Source organism: Heptranchias perlo, chromosome 25 (assembly GCF_035084215.1).
Source record: "Heptranchias perlo isolate sHepPer1 chromosome 25, sHepPer1.hap1, whole genome shotgun sequence".
NCBI classification, from domain to species: Eukaryota; Metazoa; Chordata; class Chondrichthyes; order Hexanchiformes; family Hexanchidae; genus Heptranchias; species Heptranchias perlo.
This window is the reverse complement of record NC_090349.1, coordinates 4,094,106-4,117,216: the sequence shown is the minus strand read 5'-3', so window position 1 is coordinate 4,117,216 and position 23,111 is coordinate 4,094,106. Positions and strand designations below refer to the sequence as shown.

General features: G+C 50.0%; 1 protein-coding gene across 1 annotated transcript; it reads left to right on the top strand.

Annotated features, from left to right (window-relative positions):
• The first annotated feature begins 358 nt into the window (after window positions 1-358).
• LOC137341946 (glutathione S-transferase theta-1-like) lies at window positions 359-22,152 on the top strand. Its single transcript, XM_068005467.1, has 5 exons — window positions 359-609; window positions 1,731-1,818; window positions 11,259-11,409; window positions 15,662-15,838; window positions 21,690-22,152. The coding sequence occupies exons 1-5, from the start codon at window positions 498-500 to the stop codon at window positions 21,888-21,890; spliced, it is 729 nt and encodes a 242-aa protein (XP_067861568.1). The 5' UTR covers window positions 359-497; the 3' UTR covers window positions 21,891-22,152.
• Window positions 22,153-23,111: the final 959 nt, after the last annotated feature.

Genomic DNA, 23,111 nt, shown 5'->3' with positions numbered 1-23,111 from the left:
TATATCCCGGATCAGTCCAGGTGTGTGTGTATATATCCCCGATCAGTCCAGGTGTGTGTGTATATATCCCCGATCAGTCCAGGTGTGTGTGTACATATCCCGAGTCAGTCCAGGTGTGTGTAAACATATCCGGGTCAGTCCAGGTGTGTGTGTATATATCCCGGATCAGTCCAGGTGTGTGTGTACATATCCCGAGTCAGTCCAGGTGTGTGTAAACATATCCGGGTCAGTCCAGGTGTGTGTAAACATATCCCGGGTCAGTCCAGGTGTGTGTAAACATATCCCGGGTCAGTCCAGGTGTGTGTAAACATATCCGGGTCAGTCCAGGTGTGTGTAAACATATCCCGGGTCAGTCCAGGTGTGTGTAAACATATCCCGGGTCAGTCCAGGTGTGTGTAAACATATCCCGGGTCAGTCCAGGTGTGTGTATATCCGGGTCAGTCCAGGTGTGTATATATCCCGGGTCAATCAGGGTTTGTCCTGGGTTAAGTGCTGCCATGGCCCTCCAGCTGTACCTCGATCTCAACTCCCAGCCCTGTCGCTCTGTTTATATTTTCGTCAAAAAAAACAACATCCAGTTCGAGTTTAAACAGATACAGCTGTCAATCGGTAAGGAACAGATACACCAGAGAGTGAGAGTGAGAGAGACCAGAGAGTGAGTGTGAGTGTGAGAGAGATCGGAGAGTGAGAGTGAGAGAGATCAGAGAGTGAGAGAGATCTGGGAGTGTGAGAGAGTGAGAGTGAATGTGAGAGTGTGAGAGAGATCGGAGAGTGAGAGAGATCTGGGAGTGTGAGAGAGTGAGAGTGAATGTGAGAGTGTGAGAGAGATCGGAGAGTGAGAGTGAGAGAGATCAGAGAGTGAGAGAGATCTGGGAGTGTGAGAGAGTGAGAGTGAGTGTGAGTGAGAGAAATCGGAGAGTGAGAGTGAGAGAGATCAGAGAGTGAGAGAAACCTGTGAGTGTGAGTGAGATCAGAGAGTAAGAGATCGGAGAGTGAGAGTGAGAGAGATCAGAGAGTGAGAGAGAAACCTGGGAGTGTGAGAGTGAGAGTGAGTGTGAGAGTGTGAGAGATCAGAGAGAGTGAGAGAAACCTGGGAGTGTGAGTGAGATCAGAGAGTAAGAGATCGGAGAGTGAGTGTGAGAGTGAGTGTGAGAGTGAGAGAGGTCAGAGAGTGAGAGAGATCTGGGAGTGTGAGAGAGTGAGAGTGAGTGTGAGTGAGAGAAATCGGAGAGTGAGAGTGAGAGAGATCAGAGAGTGAGAGAGATCTGGGAGTGTGAGAGAGTGAGAGTGAGTGTGAGTGAGAGAAATCGGAGAGTGAGAGTGAGAGAGATCAGAGAGTGAGAGAGATCTGGGAGTGTGAGAGAGTGAGAGTGAGTGTGAGAGTGTGAGAGAGATCGGAGAGTGAGAGTGAGAGAGATCAGAGAGTGAGAGAGATCTGGGAGTGTGAGAGAGTGAGAGTGAGTGTGAGAGTGTGAGAGAGATCGGAGAGTGAGAGTGAGAGAGATCAGAGAGTGAGAGAGAAACCTGGGAGTGTGAGAGAGTGAGAGTGAGTGTGAGAGAGAGAGATCGGAGAGTGAGAGAAACCTGTGAGTGTGAGTGAGATCAGAGAGTAAGAGATCGGAGAGTGAGTGTGAGAGTGAGTGTGAGAGTGAGAGAGGTCAGAGAGTGAGAGTTTTGCACAGGTGCTTGAGATGATGTCCATCTCCTGATCACTTTGACTCTCGGTGCAGGACAGCAGCACAGTGAGGAATTTCGGCGAATTAACCCACTGAGGAAAGTGCCGGCGATAAAGGACGGGGACTTCTCGCTGGCGGAGAGGTAAGCCGCACTGGCGGACTGGTGCCTGGGCATCAGTAAGATCTGAAGCTTCAGTGCCAAGCTGGCACTATGTGACCTTCGTGCTGTTTAAGATTGATTGGAAACACTCTGCTTTCGAATGGGTGCAGTGCGAGCAGCGCTGGGCTCTTTAACAAGCATTGCCTTAACAGACCAGGAGCTGTATTTGCCGGTGAGAGTCCCGTGCAATGAAAGACAGACTTGCATTTATATAGCGCCTTTCACAGCCTCAGGACTCCCCAAAGCGCTTCATAGCCAATGAAGTACTTTTGAAGGAAGTCACTGTTGTAATGTAGGAAACACGGCAGCCAATTTGTGCACAGCAAGATCCCACAAACAGCAATAAGATAATGACCAGATAAAATGCTTTTTCAGCGATATTTGTTGGTTCAGGGATAAATATTGACCAGGACACTGGGGAGAACTCCAATCTCGTCTTCGACTAATGCTATGGGATCTTTTATGTCCACCTGAGGGGGCAGACGGGGCCTCGGTTTCACTTTTCATTTACAAGACGGCACCTCCGACAGTGCAGCACTCCCTCAGTTCTGCACTTCGAGTGTCAGCCTGGATTCTGTGCTCAAGTCCCTGGAGTGGGACGAGAACCCATGACCTTGACTCAGAGGCGAGAGATACACCCACTGAGCCAAACTAAACTGGTGCTTTAGGGCCCTCTGTTTTGCTGGGCAATGATACTAAACACCACCAACTTAATCTAGTGTCAAATCCTCACAAGTATGATGGTGAGAAGGCATGAAGATAGTAGACAAAGTGACCAGGGATCAGCTATTGCCAGCGTGCAGGAGTCCTTTCGCTGCACCCGCTCGAGGCCCCGTTTGATTGCAGGGCCCCTGCCCAGGAGCCAGGTGCAATCCCAGCTACACGCTGAGTTCGCTGATTGGGGAAGAGGGGATATCAGCCAGGGTTTCCCACTTCTGATTGCTGGTCAGTGTGTCCAGAAGGAAAATGTCCAGCCTGAAGGTTGGGGCGAGTCGGTGATCAGGCTGGGCTGTGATGCCCCTCACAGTCGAATATCATTAATTGTCCTGAAGAATGGCCATTTGGGCAAGGTACTGAAGGGCAGCCCAGCAGGAATGTGATATCAGGAGAAGAGGGAAGAAAACTGGGTGGGGGGGTGGTGGAGGAGGAGAGAGTACGTTAATGTGAAACTACGTGGTGAAGCCGTTTCATTGCATCCCGTGGAGATTAAAGGGTTAAAAACACCCAACTCCCATCATCCCAGAGTGGGACCAGTGCATACTGGGACGTTTCTGCATGACACATGACCCTTGCCATCTGACCTCCTGTTTTGGTAGCTGATCAGCAGCGTGAGCCCTCGCCCACCTACCTCCCCAGGGCACTGCCTCTGGCAGCTCCTCGCACCTAAATCTACAGTTGCTGAGAGCTGTTACAGCCACTGAAAGAGCAGCAGGGCCGAGAAGGGGGCGGGACTTCTGCCTGTTGCTGTGATCCCGCCATAACCCCGCCCCAGCTTCCTGGGTCATTTGGTACCCGCGGCGGGTGAGGGAAGGGGTGGATTCCCTCGGTGGCCGGGAGCCCATCGAGATCTGTGGACATGCCCAGCGACAGGAGCTGGGCTGGAGTAGACTCCCACGTGGTCTGCAGCCCCTGAAGATCCAGCCCCTTCCCAGTGGTCAGAATGAGCCATCCACAGCAGCAGATGTGGGGTAGAAGCAATTGCAGGACCAGCGAAGGGAAGCAGTGCAGTAAAGTAAGAGGCCATCCCCATCCCCATCTCCATCCCCATCCCCATCTCCATCCCCATCCCCATCCCCATCTCCATCCCCATCCCCATTTCCATCCCCATCCCCATCCCCATCCCCATCCCCATTTCCATCCCCATCCCCATCTCCATCCCCATCCCCATCCCCATCCCCATCGCCATCGCCATCCCCATCCCCATCCCCATCTCCATCCCCATTTCCATCTCCATCCCCATCCCCATCCCCATCCCCATCTCCATCTCCATCCCGATCCCCATCCCCATCCCCATCTCCATCCCCATCCCCATTTCCATCCCCATCCCCATCCCCATCCCCATCTCCATCCCCATCCCCATCTCCATCCCCATCCCCATCCCCATTTCCATCCCCATCCCCATCTCCATCTCCATCCCCCCCATCCCCATCCCCATCTCCATCTCCATCCCCATCCCCATCCCCATCCCCATCTCCATCCCCATCCCCATCCCCATCCCCATCCCCATCCCCATCCCCATCTCCATCTCCATCCCCATCCCCATCCCCATCCCCATCTCCATCCCCATCCCCATTTCCATCCCCATCCCCATCTCCATCCCCATCCCCATCTCCATCCCCATCCCCATCCCCATTTCCATCCCCATCCCCATCTCCATCTCCATCCCCCCCATCCCCATCCCCATCCCCATCCCCATCCCCATCCCCATTTCCATCCCCATCCCCATCTCCATCTCCATCCCCCCCATCCCCATCCCCATCTCCATCTCCATCCCCATCCCCATCCCCATCTCCATCCCCATCCCCATCCCCATCTCCATCTCCATTTCCATCTCCATCCCCATTTCCATCCCCATCCCCATCTCCATCTCCATCTCCATCCCCATCCCCATCCCCATCTCCATCTCCATCCCCCCCATCCCCATCCCCATCTCCATCTCCATCCCCATCCCCATCCCCATCCCCATCCCCATCTCCATCCCCATCCCCATCTCCATCCCCATCCCCATCCCCAGCCCCATCTCCATCCCCATCCCCATCCCCATCTCCATCCCCATCCCCATTTCCATCCCCATCCCCATCCCCATCCCCATCTCCATCCCCATCCCCATCTCCATCTCCATCTCCATCCCCATCCCCATCCCCATCCCCATCTCCATCCCCATCCCCATCTCCATCCCCATCCCCATCCCCATCCCCATCCCCATCCCCATCCCCATCCCCATCTCCATCCCCATCCCCATTTCCATCCCCATCCCCATCCCCATCCCCATCTCCATCCCCATCTCCATCCCCATCCCCATCCCCATCTCCATCCCCATCCCCATCTCCATCCCCATCTCCATCCCCATCCCCATCCCCATCCCCATCCCCATCTCCATCTCCATCCCCATCCCCATCCCCATCCCCATCTCCATCCCCATCCCCATCTCCATCCCCATCTCCATCTCCATCCCCATCTCCATCCCCCCCACTGAGGCCCACCAACCAGCCACTGAGAGAGGTTACTCAGGAGTTACCGGGTTCATACTGTACTCGAGAACTTGGGGGTACGGGCGGGGGTGGAATCATTGGTGTAAACCCCCCACTCCGAAATCACAGGTACCCAGCACAAAGTAAGGGTTTCTTTCTGATGCTGCAGAACAGTATATAGAAGACCAGCAAACTATGGGTTTTTAATATTCATTCTCGGGATGTGGCGTCACCGACAAGGCCAGCGTCCGTTGCCCTGAGACAGTGGTGGTCGGCCGCCTTCTTGAACTGCTGATGGCGGTTTGATACAACTGAGTGGCTCGCTGGGCCCCTTCAGAGGGGAGTTTCGAGTCCCCTTTAGGGAAGGAAGCCTGCCGTTCTTACATAAGAACATAAGAACATAAGAAATTGGAGCAGGAGTAGGCCAATCGGCCCCTCGAGCCTGCTCCGCCATTCAATAAGATCATGGCTGATCTGATCCCAACCACAAATCTAAAGAACACAAGAAGTCGGAGCAGGACCCGGCCACATAGCCCCTGGGCCCTCTCCGCCACCCACAGGGCATTGACCGATCCGAACTCAGCTTCATGTCCAATTTCCTGCCCGCTCCCCATAACCCCTAATTCCCTTTACTTCTAGGAAACTGTCTATTTCTGTTTTAAATTTATCTAATGATGTAGCTTCCACAGCTTCCTGGGGCAGCAAATTCCACAGACCTACCACCCTCTGAGTGAAGAAGTTTCTCCTCATCTCAGTTTTGAAAGAGCAGCCCCTTATTCTAAGATTATGCCCCCTAGTTCTAGTTTCACCCATCTTTGGGAACATCCTTACTGCATCCACCCGATCAAGACCCTTCACAATCTTATATGTTTCAATAAGATCGCCTCTCATTCTTCTGAACTCCAATGAGTAGAGTCCCAATCTACTCAACCTCTCCTCATATGTCCGCCCCCTCATCCCCGGGATTAACCGAGTGAACCTTCTTTGTACTGCCTCGAGAGCAAGTATGTCTTTTCTTAAGTATGGAGACCAAAACTGTATGCAGTATTCCAGGTGCGGTCTCACCAATACCTTATATAACTGCAGCAATACCTCCTTGTTTTTATATTCTATCCCCCTAGCAATAAAAGCCAACATTCCGTTGGCTTTCTTGATCACCTGCTGCACCTGCATACCAACTTTTTGATTTTCTTGCACTAGGACCCCCAGATCCCTTTGTACTGCAGTACTTTCCAGTCTCTCGCCATTAAGAAAATAACTTGCTCTCTGATTTTTCCTGCCAAAGTGCATAACCTCACATTTTCCAATATTGTATTGCATCTGCCAAATCTCCGCCCACTCACCCAGCCTGTCTATATCCCCTTGCAGGTTTTTTATGTCCTCCTCACTCTCTACTTTCCCTCCCATCTTTGTATCATCTGCAAATTTTGATATGTTGCACTCGGTCCCCTCCTCCAAATCGTTAATATAGATTGTAAAGAGTTGGGGACCCAGCACCGACCCCTGTGGAACACCACTGGTTACTGGTTGCCAGTCCGAAAATGAACCATTTATCCCAACTCTCTGCTTCCTGTTCGATAACCAATCCTCCACCCATGCCAGAATATTACCCCCAATCCCGTGATTTTTTTATCTTAAGTAATAATCTTTTATGTGGCACCTTGTCGAATGCCTTCTGGAAGTCTAAATACACTACGTCCACTGGTTCCCCTTTATCCACCCTGTACGTTATATCCTCGAAGAACTCAAGCAAATTTGTCAGACATGACTTCCCCTTCATAAAGCCATGCTGACTTTGTCCTATTAAATTATGCTTATCTAAATGTTCCGTTACTGTCTCCTTAATAATAGACTCTAAAATTTTACCCACCACAGATGTTAAGCTAACTGGCCTATAATTTCCAGCCTTCTGCCTACTACCCTTTTTAAATAACGGTGTTACATTAGCAGTTTTCCAATCTGCCGGGACCTCTCCTGAGTCCAGGGAATTTTGGAAAACTATCACCAAAGCATCCACAATCCCTACTGCCATTTCCCTCAAGACCCTAGGATGGAAGCCATCAGGTCCAGGGGATTTATCCGCCTTGAGTCCCATTATTTTACTGAGTACCATCTCTTGAGTGATTTTAATCGTATTTAGCTCCTCCCCCCCGAGAGTCCCCTGTTTGTCCAGTGTTGGGATATTCTTAGTGTCCTCTACTGTAAAGACTGAAACAAAATATTTGTTCAGCATTTTTGCCATCTCCATGTTTCCCACCATTAATTTCCCGGTCTCATCCTCTAAGGGACCTATGTTTGCCTTAGCCACCCTTTTTCTTTTTATATAACTATAGAAACTCTTGCTATCTGTTTTTATATTTTTTGCTAATTTCTTTTCATAATCTAACTTCCCTTTCTTAATCAATCCTTTAGTTACTTTTTGCTGTCTTTTGAAGAATTCCCAATCTTCTATCCTCCCACTAAGTTTGGCTACCTTATATGTCCTTGTTTTTAGTCGGATACTATCCTTGATTTCTTTACTTAGCCACGGGTGGCTGTCATTTCTTTTACACCCTTTTTTCCTCAGTGGAATATATTTATTTTGAAAGTTGTAAAATAACTCCCTAAATGAACACCACTGCTCATGTACCGTCTTACCCTTTAATCTATTTTCCCAGTCCACTTTAATCAATTCCGCTCTCATACCATCATAGTCTCCTTTATTGAAGCTCAGTATGCTTGTTTGAGAATCAACCTTCTCACCCTCTAATTGGATATGGAATTCAACCATGTTGTGGTCGCTCGTTCCAAGGGGATCCTTAACTAGGACATTATTAATTAATCCTGACTCATTACACAGGACCAGGTCCAAGGTTGCCTGCCCCCTTGTAGGATCAGTTACATACTGCTCAAGAAATCCATCCCTGATGCACTCAATGAACTCTTCCTCAAGGCTGCTCTGCCCAATTTGATTTGTCCAGTTAATATGATAATTAAAATCCCCCATAATTATGGCTGTTCCCTTATTACATGCCCCGACTATCTCCTGATTAATACTTCTTCCAGCAGAGTTGCAACTATTAGGAGGCCTATATACTACGCCCACTAATGTTTTTTTTCCCTTATTATTCCTTATCTCCACCCAAACTGTTTCATTATCTTGATGCTTTGTCCCAATATCATTTCTCTGTATTACAGTGATTCCTTCCTTTATTAACATAGCCACCCCACCTCCCCTTCCTTCCTGCCTGTCCTTCCTGATTGTTAAATACCCTGGCATATTTAATTCCCAGTCGTTGTCACCCTGCAGCCATGTTTCTGTAATGGCCACAAGATCATACCCATACGTAGTTATTTGTGCCGTTAACTCGTCCATTTTATTACGAATGCTACGTGCATTCAGATAAAGAACTTTCAAATCTGTTTTGTGACGCTTAGTTCCTGCTTTTTCCTTTTTTAACACTTTACCTATTACTCCATACCTTCTGTCCCTTCCTGTTACGCTTTCCTCTCTCTCCCTGCTCAGGTTCCCAACCCCCTGCCACTTTAGTTTAAACCCTCCCCAACAGCACTAGCAAACACTCCTCCTAGGACAGCGGTCCCGGCCCTGCCCAGGTGCAGACCGTCCGGTTTGTACTGGTCCCACCTCCCCCAGAACCATTTCCAGTGTCCCAGGAATTTGAATCCCTCCCCCTTGCACCATTCCTCTAGCCACGTATTCATTTGAAATATCCTCCTATTTCTACTCTGACTAGCACGTGGCACTGGCAGCAATCCTGAGATTACTACCTTTGAGGTCCTATTTTTTAATTTACCTCCTAACTCCCTATATTCTGCTTTTAGGACCTCATCCCCTTTTTTACCTATATCGTTGGTGCCTATGTGCACCACGACAGCTGGCTGTTCGCCCTCCCCCTCCAAAATGTTCTGTAGCCGCTCCGAGACATCCTTGATCCTTGCACCAGGGAGGCAACACACCATCCTGGAGTCTCGGTTGCGGCCGCAGAAACGCCTGTCTATTCCCCTTACAATTGAGTCCCCTATATAGTCCTCGGGAAGGATGGAAGGTTTCCACCCTGAAAGGAGCCCGTTGGGTTTTTACGACAATCCGACTTCATGGTCACTTTTATTGGCACCGGCTTTTTATTTCCAGATTTTATTTTAAAATTAATTCAGATTCTCAAACTGCCACGGTGGGATTTGAGCTCGTGTTCGACTGGCTTATTAGTGTAGATCTCTGGATTACTAGTCCAATAATATAACCACTACACGATCGAACCCCTAACCAGGAATGGGTGGCCCTGGAGGTAGTGCAGAGGGCGATGACGGTGATGGTCTTTTGGGCCATTTGCCTGCGGACATGCTGCCTCTTTAAAGGACAGCAGTGGGCTCACTGGTGAGTGAGGCTTGTCTCCAAGCGGGACACCATCACACAGATATTTCTGAGCAACATCCTCTTGCTCAGTGCCTGTGCTCGGCTCTAGCCTCAGCTATGGGGTGGTCTCCTTCCCCTCACCCCCCCCCCACCATGATCCTCCTCCTCCTCCCCCCCCCCCCCCCCACAATGGTTGGACTTCTTTGCGTTGCGGAGTTATGCAGTGAAGGACCGCAGTGGAGCTGTACTGTGAGACAGCCTGCTCTGTGGGAATAAATTTGGTTTTAGAAACGATATTTCATGGCCCCATGGAGTGTGGACGTGTGCCAGAGGACTGGAGAGAGAGGCCAGTGCCGTCCGTTGGTATGAGGAAATACAAAAATGCAGAAAGACTTGCAAAACTGGATCTTTATTCATCAGAACAACACAGATTATAAGGCGATATGATCGAATTCTGAAAGGGTGAGACAGGGTGTAGATAGAAACAGACTGTTTCCAGTAGTTGAGGGATCAATAATGAGGGGCCCTAGACACAAGATTAAATGTAAGAGATTTAAAACAGAGGGCAGGGGAAACTTCTTTACACAGAGAGTTGTGGGGCTGTGGAATTCACTTCAGGGTTAGAGGTTGAGGCAGAAACTGTCACCATTTGATTAGATTGGAGAGGTGGATGAAGGGATATGGGAAGAGGGGGTAAACGTGCTTAGAACTATATGTTTGTGTAGAGGGTAAACGCCCACACGGACTGGTGGGGCCGAGTGGCCTGTTCCGTCTTGTAACCTCTAAAGTGTACTCTACGCTGGTGTGGGCCTCATTGTATCTGCACTCTGCCCCTTACCTTGATTGGTCCTTAGCCAGGACTGAAGAGGAGAGTCTGGGTCTTCAAGGAGCCGCCCTTGCTTTGACCTTCAGAATCGGCCTGGCACAAATTATTGTCTTAAAACGAAAGCACTGCTGCCTGGGAGGTGGGCATTGACCTGTGTGGCACTATGACCTTGGTTGGTGACCAGTGGTGCATTGGTGCAATGTAACTCCTTTCTGTTCATGTTGGCGTTGTGCCTAGGGGTCAGGATGCTACCAATGACCCACTGTGGTTTTGGCAAGTCCTGTAATCTGGTGAAACTGGGTACTCGTGTCGTGCTGCTGCCGGTGCTCAGTGGAAAGGAGCTGAATGGTGTTTGCCCCTGCATCAATCACCTGTTTGATACATCGGTGCACAGCAAATTGACGGTTACTGCAAATATCCCTCCGCCAGTGCGGAAGGAGGGGAATGAAGGAAAAGAGGGTAAAGGGATATAGGAACAGGGTGGCGGCTGGGAATGTTGTTCCCATACTGGAGTCTGGCTTCAGATCTGACTGCAGTAGATGGCACAGCTCTGTAGCTGCCTCCCTGTTAACCCAGAGGCTGTGGAGGCGGTTGCCCTCTGTCATGGCCAGGTAGATGAGTGTGCTTGAGTTAGGTTGATGGTTTAATGACTTGTATAGACAGTGTGTGCCACAGGTGGCACCAACCTCCTGCACACTTCCTGTCGGTCTTTGTGGCCGTGTATGGAATCATACAATAGGGGCACTTACTGAGGGTGCCGCCTTCCAGGCCTTAACACCCTGTGTAAATGGAGGATGCTGGGCAGGGGGGCAACATCACACAAAACAGGCGATCGAGGGCTCCCCAGAACGCCCTCACTCCCCTCTCCAGGAGCACATCCGCGTGTGAACAAACAAATCGTCCAAAAACCAGGCCTCGGGTCAGGGGTCGGCCCAGGGCCTCAAGTCGCTCGTTCCACGTTGACCCTCACAGCGGAGTGGCGCTGACCGGGAGTGGCGCTGACCGGGAGTGGCGCTGACCGTGAGTGATGCTCCAATTCTCTCTCTTGCAGCGTGGCCATTCTGAAATACTTGGCACTTAAATACCAGACCCCAGACCACTGGTACCCAGCAGACCTCCAGAAACGGGCTCGTGTGGATGAATATCTCGCCTGGCAACACACTGCTCTGAGACCTCACGCTGGAAAGATCTTCATGCTCAAGGTTAGAACTTTTCAACATCTTTTCGAGGGATACCTTCACATCCGGGCGCTTACAGTAAACCCTCTCGCAGGCCAATGGGCTGTGGTAATAAATGAAGTGGTGAACTGTTGTTTTTCAGACTGAAGGGAAGTATACAGTGGTGTCCCCCAGGAGTCAGTATTAGGACCACTGCTCTTTTGATATATATTAATGACCTGGACATGGGTATACAGGGAATAATTTCAAAGTTTGCAGATGACACGGAACTCGGAAGTGCATTGAACAGTGAGGAGAATAGTAACAGACTTCAGGAGGACATAGACAGACTGGTGAAATGGGCGGACACATGGCAGATGAAATTTAATGTGGATAAGTGTGAAGTGATGCGTTTGTAGGGAGAATGAGGAGAGGCAAAATAAACTAAATGGTACAATTTTAAAGGGGGAGCAGGAACAGAGAGACCTGGGGGTGTATGTACACAAATCTTTGAAGGTGGCAGGACAAGTTGAGAAGGCTGTTAAAAAAGCAAATGGGATCCTGGGCTTTATTAATGGAGGTATAGAGTACAAAAGCAAGGAAGTTGTTCTAAACCTTTATAAATCACTGGTTAGGCCTCAGCTGGAGTATTGTGTTTAATTCTGGGCACCGCACGTTAGGAAGGATGTCAAGGCTTTGGAGAGGGTGCAGAGGAGATTTACTAGAATGGTTCCAGGGATGAGGGACTTCAATTATGTGGAGAGACTGGAGAAGGTTAAGAGGAGATTTTATAGATGTTCAAAATCATGAGGGGTTTTGATAGAGTAAATAAGGAGAAACTTTTCCAGTGGCAGAAGGATCGGTAACCAGAGGACACAGATTTAAGGTGATCGGCAAAAGAGCCAGAGGCGACATGAGGAAACATTTTTTTACGCTGCGATTTATTTATTTTTTTGTGATCTGGAATTTCTGCCTGAAAGGGCGGTGGAAGCAGATTCAATAATAACTTTCAAAAGGGAAGGGAAAATTTGAAGGGCAATGGGGAAAGAGCAGGGGAGTGGGACTAATTGGATAGTTCTTTGAAAGGCACAATGGGCCAAATGGCCTCCTTCTGTGCTGTATGATTCCAAGAGACAGTTGTCATGTTTCAATATAAAACTCTTGTCTTCGTCTCTCGGGTTAAAGAGCCTCCATGGATTTGTGTGAGAGTGCAGTCCTGGGGGTTTCATCTCTTTTGGTCACTCCTGTGCGCGTGATCTGCTGTGAACCTCGAAGCTTCCTTGCCCTCTGAAACCATCAAGGTTTGGTGAGTTTTGAGGACCTGGACGAACAGCGGCCCTGAGACTTGTCTGCAGTGGAAGCTGCTCCATTATTTGGCTAAATTGGCTTCGTTTTAAAACCAGGGCCCATATCGCAGATCACTAGGACCACTCGTGATGTCAGGGTCACGGAGGTCAGCACTGTAGTTATCGAGAGGGAGCTCGGGCCTCCCTCTCCACCTGACCCAGCGCCACCCCATCTCCCTCGCCCAGCAATGGCACCCGGTGAAATGCCCACCTCGGGAGGGTTTGGGGTCTCCTCAAAACCTACCTCTTTGAGCAAACTTTTGGTCACATTTCCCAATATCTCCTCGTGTGGCTCAGTGTCAAATTCTGTCTGATAATGTGAAGCACCTTGGGACATTTTACTACTGCCCACCTGAGAGGGCAGACGGTTTAATGTCTCTTTTGCAAGACGGCACCTCTGGCAGTGCAGCACTCCCTCAGTACTGCACTGAGAGTGTCCACCTGGATTCTGTGCCCAAGTCTCTGGAGTGGGACTTGAACCCACAACCTTCTGACTCAGAGGGGAGAGTGTTACCCACTGAATCATGGCCGAAGCGTTTGGAACAAAGGTGGGAAATTGAAAAGGCTGATGGGAGCCTGCCAGTGGTCAGTGAGCAATCGCAACATCTCGGTTTGGCTTCTGTGAGAAGTAAATTACTTGGGGGTGGGAGAAAAATTTCTGAAAAGACTCATGAAAAGGTGGGAGGCTGCAGTTACTTTTATTGACCAAACCTCCCCCTCCCTGCAAGAATTAAACTGAAATTTGGGAAGGGAAACCAAACTGAAACTGGGTGTCAGACGACAACAACTACTTGCATTTATATAGCACCTTTAACATTGTAAAACATCCCAAGGTGCTTCACAGGAGCGATTATCAAACCAAATTTGACACCGAGCCACATAAGGAGATATTAGGTCAGGTGACCAAAAGCTTGGTCAAAGAGGTAGGTTTTAAGGAGCGTCTTAAAGGAGGAGAGAGAGGCGGAGAGGTTTAGGGAGGGAATTCAAGAGCTTAGGCTCTGGGCAGCTGAAGGCACGGCCGCCAATGGTGGAGCGATCAAAATCAGGGATGCGCAAGAGGCCAGAATTGGAGGAGCGCAGAGATCTCGGAGGGTTGTAGGGCTGGAGGAATTAAACTGAGGTGAATCTGCCAGGCCTGCAGGCGAGGCTGAGTGGGGGTCACTGGCGGGTTATTGGGGGTCGTGGGCCAGCTGCCCAAGCCGGCTGTTGGCAATGTGCCAGCCTTCCACCAACAGTGTGAGCTCGGGAAACGGTCCCCGAGATGGGAAGGGGAGGCGTGGATCGGGGCTGGTTGTGTGGCCGCAGTTATCGATTCCTCGCGGGGTCTTTGCCTGACGACCCCAGACCCACTGCTCAACCGTTCGGTTCCTCAAGGTCGCGTCACGACTTGTCTCTCTCTGTAACTCCAGTTCATGAACAGACCATCTGGATATTTTGCCCACATTCCTCCTCACCCTCCCTCCCCCAATGGAATCCAGAACATCTGAGTCCCATCCAGAGTCTGGGTTAACTTACGCAGGTGGAAATCATGGCCTCCGAATAAATCGCCTTATTTGTTTTAGTGTCTTGTGGAGGAGAAATGAGGAATCATATGGCTCTGAATCCTCCCTGTAACTTGTTCCCTTTAACCGGTTTTCAGTTACAGGATTGGCGCTGTAATATGTTAATAGCCATTAAACCCATTGGCAGACAGATTTCAGCCTCTTTTTTGTAGCTTGTTATTGCTGAGTGAGGGCTCGGGGTCAGAAGGTTGTGGGTTCAGGGCCCGCTCCAGAACTCGAGCACAGTGGGCCCTGGATTCGGAGCCGTACGATTCCTCATTTCTCCTGGGCTACAGAACACAACACGCAACAAATGAGGCGATTTGTTCTGAGGCCATTATTTTCACTTGCTGCCGGCCTGTCTCCCGGGGCCCGCGGTGCTGCCGGCCTGTGGCCCGGGTCTCGCGGAGCTGCCGGCCTGTGGCCCGGGTCTCGCGGTGCTGCCGGCCTGTCTCTCGGGTCTCGCGGTGCTGCCGGCCTGTCTCCCGGGTCTCGCGGTGCTGCCGGCCTGTGGCCCGGGTCTCGCGGAGCTGCCGGCCTGTCTCCCGGGTCTCGCGGTGCTGCCGGCCTGTCTCCCGGGTCTCGTGGAGCTGCCGGCCTGTCTCCCGGGTCTCGCGGAGCTGCCGGCCTGTCTCCCGGGGCCCGCGGTGCTGCCGGCCTGTGGCCCGGGTCCCGCGGAGCTGCCGGCCTGTGGCCCGGGTCTCGCGGAGCTGCCGGCCTGTGGCCCGGGTCTCGCGGAGCTGCCGGCCTGTGGCCCGGGTCTCGCGGTGCTGCCGGCCTGTGGCCCGGGTCTCGCGGTGCTGCCGGCCTGTGGCCCGGGTCTCGCGGAGCTGCCGGCCTGTCTCCCGGGTCTCACGGTGCTGCCGGCCTGTGGCCCGGGTCTCGCGGAGCTGCCGGCCTGTCTCCCGGGTCTCGCGGAGCTGCCGGCCTGTCTCCCGGGTCTCGCGGTGCTGCCGGCCTGTGGCCCGGGTCCCGCAGAGCTGCCGGCCTGTGGCCCGGGTCTCACGGTGCTGCCGGCCTGTCTCCCGGGTCTCGTGGAGCTGCCGGCCTGTGGCCCGGGTCTCGCGGAGCTGCCGGCCTGTGGCCCGGGTCTCACGGAGCTGCCGGCCTGTGGCCCGGGGCCTACTTGGCTCGAGTTCTGGACCGGGCCCTGAACCCACAGTGTTCTGACCCCGAGCCCTCACTCAGCAATAACAAGCTACTAAAAGGGGCTGAAATCTATCTGCCAATGACACGGCCTTCTGGCCGAAGGACCAATAATTTTAACGCTGGTTCTGGTTGCTGCCAACAGGGAGATCTGCCTCCAGGACACCTTCCATCCAATAACTTGTCACTGAGCTTATGACCTGAATACCTGTCTCCGGTCCTGGGGCCTTGCTACTGACCAGTGTTGGCTTCCTGTGTCTGCAGGGTATGCTCCCCATCCTCACTGGAGAACCAGTCTCTGAAGATAGAGTGAAAGAGGCTCGGGATGACCTGACCCAAAGCCTCAAGAGCTTTGAGGAGAAATTCCTTCAGGATAAGCCCTACATCGCTGGAGACGAGATCTCCCTGGCTGACCTAGTTGCGGTTGTTGAGCTGATGCAGGTAAGTGCCGGTGATGAGCCGGCTCATAGACCTCACCGCACGGAAGGAGGCCGTTCGGCCCATCATGCCTGCGCACGAGCTCTTCAGCTGGAGCTGTCTGCTGTAATCCCATTTCTCTGCCCTTTCCCCTTATCCTTTTATATTCTTCACTTATCCAATTCCCTTTTAAATGGTTATAGTCCCTGCCTCAATAGCCCCTTTTTGGAGAAGCATTCCATGTCCCAATAACACTCTCGGTGGAAGCATTCCTTCAATCTTTCAGTGATAATTCTTTCCCTCTCCCCTTGTGACCAATTCACCAATCGATGGAAACAATCTTGTACTTTTTAACCTCTCAGAGCCTTTCTTAATTTTGAAAACTTCTCCTAGTTCCTCCCCTTAACATTCTCTGTTGCAGTTTAAGAAAAAAGCCCGAATTTTTCAAAACTCTCTGTATTAATACTTTTCATTCCTGGTATTATTCTACCGTGGCTACAAGAGCAGGTCAGAGGCTGGGTATTCTGCGGCGAGTGACTCACCTCCTGACTCCCCAAAGCCTTTCCACCATCTACAAGGCACAAGTCAGGAGTGTGATGGAATATTCTCCACTTGTCTGGATGAGTGCAGCTCCAACAACACTCAAGAAGCTCGACACCATCCAGGACAAAGCAGTCTGTTTGGTTGGTGCTCCCTGTCACTGGACTCGATATCCATCCCGTCCATCACAGCGTACTGTGGCTGCAGTGTGTCCTATCTACAGGACACACTGCAGCAACTCACTAAGGGCTTCAAATGAGGTGATTTGAAGCAAAAAATGCAGAGATTCTGTATAAAACAAAATTTTCACCATTTGACAAAAATGGTGCCGTGGTTATTTAATAAAAAGATAATTATTTTTATAGTTACAACACTACTCCCAGCCCTGTGATCTCTACCACCAAGAAGGATGAGAAGCAACATCATGGGAACACCATCATCTACAAGTTCCCCTCCAAGTCGCACACCATCCTGATTTGGACGTATATCGCCGTTCGGTCACCATCCTGGAATTCCCACCATAATGGGAGCTCCATCATCACAAGGACTGCAGAGGTTCAAGAAAAGAAAGAAATACTTGTGTTTCTATAGCGTCTTTCACAACCTCTGGACGTCCCAAAGCGTTTTACAGTCAATGAAGTACTTTTGACGTGTAGTCACTGTTGGTCCAACAGCACCTTCTCAGGGCAACAAGGGTTGGGCAATAAATGTGGCCATGCCAGCGTTGCCCACATCCAAAGTACCTTCCCAACGCTCCAACATCCCTCCGAGAAACAGGTCTCCAGAACTGCATGCACTAATCCAACTGTGACCCAACCAATTCTTGTACAAATTCACAACATTACTGTTACATTCAATGTCCCTCTGTAAAATACCCAGAATCCCATTGCCTTTCTAAGGCCCTTTCTGTCTGCACTCCTGACTTTAAGGAACTATCTTTAACTCTCTGTGCCTCTATTCTTAAGAAGCTTAATGTTTAGGGCCAAAATGTAATAATTCACATTTCTCTACCTTGAGCTGCCAGCCAGAGAGAAGAAAGAAAGACTTGCATTTATAAGTTTAAAAACAGTGGATGTCCAAAGGGACTTAGGGGTTCAGGTACATCGATCATTGAAGTGTCATGAACAGGTGCAGAAAATAATCAACAAGGCTAATGGAATGCTGGCCTTTATATCGAGAGGACTGGAGTACAAGGGGGCAGAAGACCTGTTTAGACCGCACCTGGAGCACTGTGAGCAGTTCTGGGCACCGCACCTTCGGAAGGACATATTGGCCTTGGAGGGAGTGCAGCGTAGGTTTACTAGAATGATACCCGGACTTCAAGGGTTAAGTTACGAGGAGAGATTACACAAATTGGGGTTGTATTCTCTGGAGTTTAGAAGGTTAAGGGGTGATCTGATCGAAGTTTATAAGATATTAAGGGGAACAGATAGGGTGGATAGAGAGAAACTATTTCCACTGGTTGGGGATTCTAGGAGTAGGGGGCACAGTCTAAAAATTAGAGCCAGACCTTTCAGGAGCGAGATTAGAAAACATTTCTACACACAAAGGGTGGTAGAAGTTTGGAACTCTCTTCCGCAAACGGCAATTGATACTAGCTCAATTGCTAAATTTAAATCTGAGATAGATAGCTTTTTGGCAACCAAAGGTATTAAGGGATATGGGCCAAAGGCATGTATATGGAGTTAGATCACAGATCAGCCATGATCTTATCAAATGGCAGAGCAGGCTCGAGGGGCTGAATGGCCTACTCCTGTTCCTATGTTCCTGTACAGCGCCTCAGGACGTCCCAAAGCACTTCACAGCCAATGAAGTACTTTTGAAGTGTAGTCACTGTATGAAATTTGGCAGCCAACTTGTAAACTGCAAGCTCCCACAGTGTGATAATGACCAGATAATCTGTATTTAGTGATGTAGGGATAAATATTGGCCCAGGACAGCAGGGAGAACTCCCCTGCTCTTCTTCAAATAGTGCCATGGGATCTTTTAGCTGAGAGGGTAGGTGAGGACTCAGTTTAACAGCTCCTCCAACAGTGCAGCACTCCCTCAGTACTACACTGGAGTTTCAGCCTAGATTATGTGCTCAAGTCTCTGGAGTTGGATTTGAACCCACAATCTTCTGAGTCAGAGGTAAGAGTGCTACCACTGAGCCACGGCTGACACCTGCAGTAGGTTAGTAGTTGATACAAGATCAGAGCTTTGCTGGGAGCTTGCACCAATTACCCAAGCAACCTGACCCTGCAGAATTGTGCAAGGTGAAGTAGGTGTGAGAGAACAAAGGGCACATCGATATCACGCAGCCCCTCGCACCCCCAGTGTAGGCACCAAGTGTACTGACCATAAGAGTCATCTTTCAGATGAGACATTAAACCGAGGCCCTATTTGCCTGTTCAAATGGTTGGAAAATATCTCTTGGCACATTTGGAAGAAGAGCAGGAAGTTCTCCCAGAGTCCAGGCCAGCGTTTATCCCTCAACCAACACCTCTAGAAACAGATGAGCTGGTCACTCATCTCATTCTGTGGGACCTTGTAGAGTTTCCCTATAGTACAGCAGTCAGCACACTTCAAAGCCATTTGATTGTAAAGCACTTTGGCAGATCCTGACAATGGGATATGATGCTATATAAAAGCAAGCTCACTCCTTCACTTGTGCTCACTTTCTACCTCTCTTCCTGCACTCTTTATCCGCACTCATTCTCCCCTTTCTCTCACTCTCTCTTTCTCCCCGCTCTCTTTCGCTCTCTCTTTCTCCCCGCTCTCATGGCAGATGAAATCTAACGCAGAAAAATGCGAAGTGATTACTTTTTGGTAAGAAGAACGAGGAGAGGCAATATAAACTAGAGGGCACAATTCTAAAAGGGGTACAGGAACAGAGCGATCTGGGGGTATATGTACACAAATCGTTGAAGGTGGCAGGACAGGTTGAGAAAGAGGTTTAAAAAAAGTATATGGGATCCTGGGCTTTATAAATAGATTGTAAACAATTTTACAACACCAAGTTATAGTCCAACAATTTTATTTTTAATCCCACAAGCTTTCGGGGGCTTTCCCCTTCCTCAGGCGGTGTGGAAATGACAAATAGAGGCAGAGAGTACAAAAGTATGGAAGTCATGATGAACCTTTATAAAACTCTCTGGGGTTCAGCCACAGCTGGCGTATTGTGTCCAGTTCTGAGCACCGCACTTTAGAAAAGATGTGAAGGCCTTAGAGAGGGTGCAGAAAAGATTTACTAGAATGGTTCCAGGGATGAGGGACTTCAGTTACATGGATAGACTGGAGAAGCTGGGGTTGTTCTCCTTGGAACAGAGACGGTTATGAGGAGATTTGATAGAGGTGTTCAAAATCATGAAGGGTCTAGACAGAGTAGATAGAGAAACTGTTCCCATTGGCGAAAGGGTCAAGGACCAGAGGACATAGATTTAAGGTGATTGGCAAAAGAACCAAAGGTGACATGAGGAAAAACTATTTCACACAGCGAGTGGATAGGATCTGGAATGCACGGCCCGAGGGGGTGGTGGAGGCAGATTCAATCATGGCCTTCAAAAGGGAACTGGATAAGTACTTGAAAGGAAAAAAACGAGGATAGGGCGAGGGAGTGGGACTAGCTGGATTGCTCTTGTACATAGCCAGTGTGGACTCGATGGGCCGAATGGCCTCCTTCCGTGCTGTAGCCTTTCTATGATTCTTTCTCACACTGTCTCTCCCCTTTCTCTTTCTCGTGCTCTCTTTAAAGTAGCTGTAATTGGAATGGACTGTGGCAGAAAGTTGTTATGAGGGTGTTGTTCACATCCTGCCTCTGTTGCAATGAGACTTGCTTCCAGCTCTGATTGTAACAATAACCAGGACCTATTTCAACGTTGCACACTACCCGGTGACTGCACCTAGTTTAAACAGGACAGGAACAGAACTCCGTCAAACCAGCAACATCGAGCTCCTCGTTAAGAAACCCAGGAAACAACAAGAGGGATTTAAAAATCTGCGGAGGACTGAGGGAAATGAGGAGTACCACATTTTGTCCTCCAACATAGCTGTATGGTGTACGTTCTATCCAGTTAAACCAGTAGATCGGGGAGGTTGGGGGTCATTGCGGGGGTCGTAGATCGTGTGGGGGAGTGTCATAGATTCATCCATTCACCTGCTTTTGGGGTGTGAGGGACGAGTTGACCAGGATCTCCCTCAGTACTGCTGCGAGATCTTGCACCTTCACATCAGCAGACAGACAGGGCCTCAGTTTAACGTCTCACCCGAAAGACGGGCACCTCCGACAGTGCAGCCCTCCCTCAGAACTGCACTGGAGTGTCAGGATAGACGATGTGCTCAAGTTCTGGAGTGGGACTTGAACCCAGGCCCTTTGGCTCAGTGCTACCAACTATAGCAACAGTGAGGTCATGTTCAAGGCAATGACCCGATGAAGATTCCCCCAGGCGAATAGTTGGGATTGAAAGTGATGACCGAGTCCTCCACCTTCTATCCAGTGGAGCCAGGGACTGTCTGGGGCTCCAATCTCCAGTTGCCGGGACATTTTGGAGCAGGGCTCGTACCCGCCATCTCCTGACTCAGGCAGGCATGCTACGCTGACAGACTGACTGGTCGTACGAATGAGGAAGCCCCTCGCCCCTGCCCCGCCCCGGTTCACTTTATTGGGGTGAGTGAGCTGGAGCAGTGGTAGGGGGTCTACATCTGGCCTTGCTGCCCCTAGGCTGGAGATTGGGGAGAGGGGGGAGAAATCAGCCATCATTCCCTCCCCTATCACTAGCTGGCGATCCATGCCGGGCAGTGCATCTGCTGTTGGTGCAGGCGGTCCTCAAGGCGTGCCCTGGATTTGGAAAGTGTCGTTCGGAGTGGATATCAGACAAGGATAAGATCGGGCTCAAGTGTGCGGCTCCCATGGCCGAATAGCTCACCAGCACTCTCTGCCGCTGCTCACACCAGGGTGGCAGTGGGAAAGGGAAGGCGTGTTTAACGTGATGTTTCTTGTAGAACTGGCAAATTGCACGCAGGCAATAGCAGTTAAACATGGTGCTTGGGACCTGAGACAGACGCAGGACCCCAATTGAACAATATTCACTGGACGGCCAGCAGGTGTAGGTGGGCACAGTGGGTGCCTAACAGGAACCCTGCCTTAACATGGCAGCGGGCGCAGTTCCGGCGGTGATAGGGCGGGCGAGGCTGCGGCCTGGTTTGTGGGGTTCTAATGCCCGTTTGTTCATCAGGAAACAGGTTGAAAATTGCCCCGTTCGTTTGTGACTGTCGTTTAATGGCGGGGGGGGGGTCTCTTGTCTCCTTCTCTCCGAAGCCCCCCTGTGTTAACTGACTGTTTTCCCCCTCACTCTAGCCCCTCGCTGTTGGCTTTGACCCATTGGAAGGTTCGGCCACACTCACTGCTTGGCGCAGCAGAGTCAAGACGGCAATCGGCACAGAGTTATTCGATGAGACCCATCAGCCAATCCTCAACGCCGTGGAGACGTTGAAATCGATGTCCCAGACTGGCGCATTGCAAACTTTCAAAACCAACTTCCTGAAAAACTACAAGTAAAACGACAGAGTGCAATAAAATTATAATTTACACTCACGGGTTGTAGCGATTGAGGTGAAGCTACTAATTCCACACACACCTGCTTAGAATATAGTTCCACACACACCTGCTTAGAATATAGTTCCACACACACCTGCTTAGAATATAGTTCCACACACACCTGCTTAGAATATAGTTCCACACACAACTGCTTAGAATATAGTTCCACACACACCTGCTTAGAATATAGTTCCACACACACCTGCTTAGAATATAGTTCCACACACACCTGCTTAGAATATAGTTCCACACACACCTGCTTAGAATATAGTTCCACACACACCTGCTTAGAATATAGTTCCACACACACCTGCTTATCACGTAGTTCCACACACACCTGCTTAGAATATAGTTCCACACACACCTGCTTAGAATATAGTTCCACACACACCTGCTTAGAATATAGTTCCACACACACCTGCTTAGAATATAGTTCCACACACACCTGCTTAGAATATAGTTCCACACACACCTGCTTAGAATATAGTTCCACACACACCTGCTTATCACGTAGTTCCACGCACACCTGCTTAGAATATAGTTCCACGCACACCTGCTTAGAATATAGTTCCACACACACCTGCTTAGAATATAGTTCCACGCACACCTGCTTAGAATATAGTTCCACACACACCTGCTTATCACGTAGTTCCACACACACCTGCTTAGAATATAGTTCCACGCACACCTGCTTAGAATATAGTTCCACACACACCTGCTTAGAATATAGTTCCACACACACCTGCTTAGAATATAGTTCCACGCACACCTGCTTAGAATATAGTTCCACACACACCTGCTTAGAATATAGTTCCACACACACCTGCTTATCACGTAGTTCCACACACACCTGCTTAGAATATAGTTCCACACACACCTGCTTAGAATATAGTTCCACACACACCTGCTTAGAATATAGTTCCACACACACCTGCTTAGAATATAGTTCCACACACACCTGCTTAGAATATAGTTCCACACACACCTGCTTAGAATATAGTTCCACGCACACCTGCTTAGAATATAGTTCCACACACACCTGCTTATCACGTAGTTCCACGCACACCTGCTTAGAATATAGTTCCACGCACACCTGCTTAGAATATAGTTCCACACACACCTGCTTAGAATATAGTTCCACACACACCTGCTTAGAATATAGTTCCACGCACACCTGCTTAG

Bases quoted from the DNA above. Each gene is read 5' to 3' on its own strand.
- LOC137341946 (XM_068005467.1), top strand. From the start codon at position 498: ATGGCCCTCCAGCTGTACCTCGATCTCAACTCCCAGCCCTGTCGCTCT. The intron at 1,819-11,258 runs GTAAGCCGCACT...TCTCTCTTGCAG, and splicing joins GACTTCTCGCTGGCGGAGAG to CGTGGCCATTCTGAAATACT. The intron at 11,410-15,661 runs GTTAGAACTTTT...CTGTGTCTGCAG, and splicing joins GAAAGATCTTCATGCTCAAG to GGTATGCTCCCCATCCTCAC.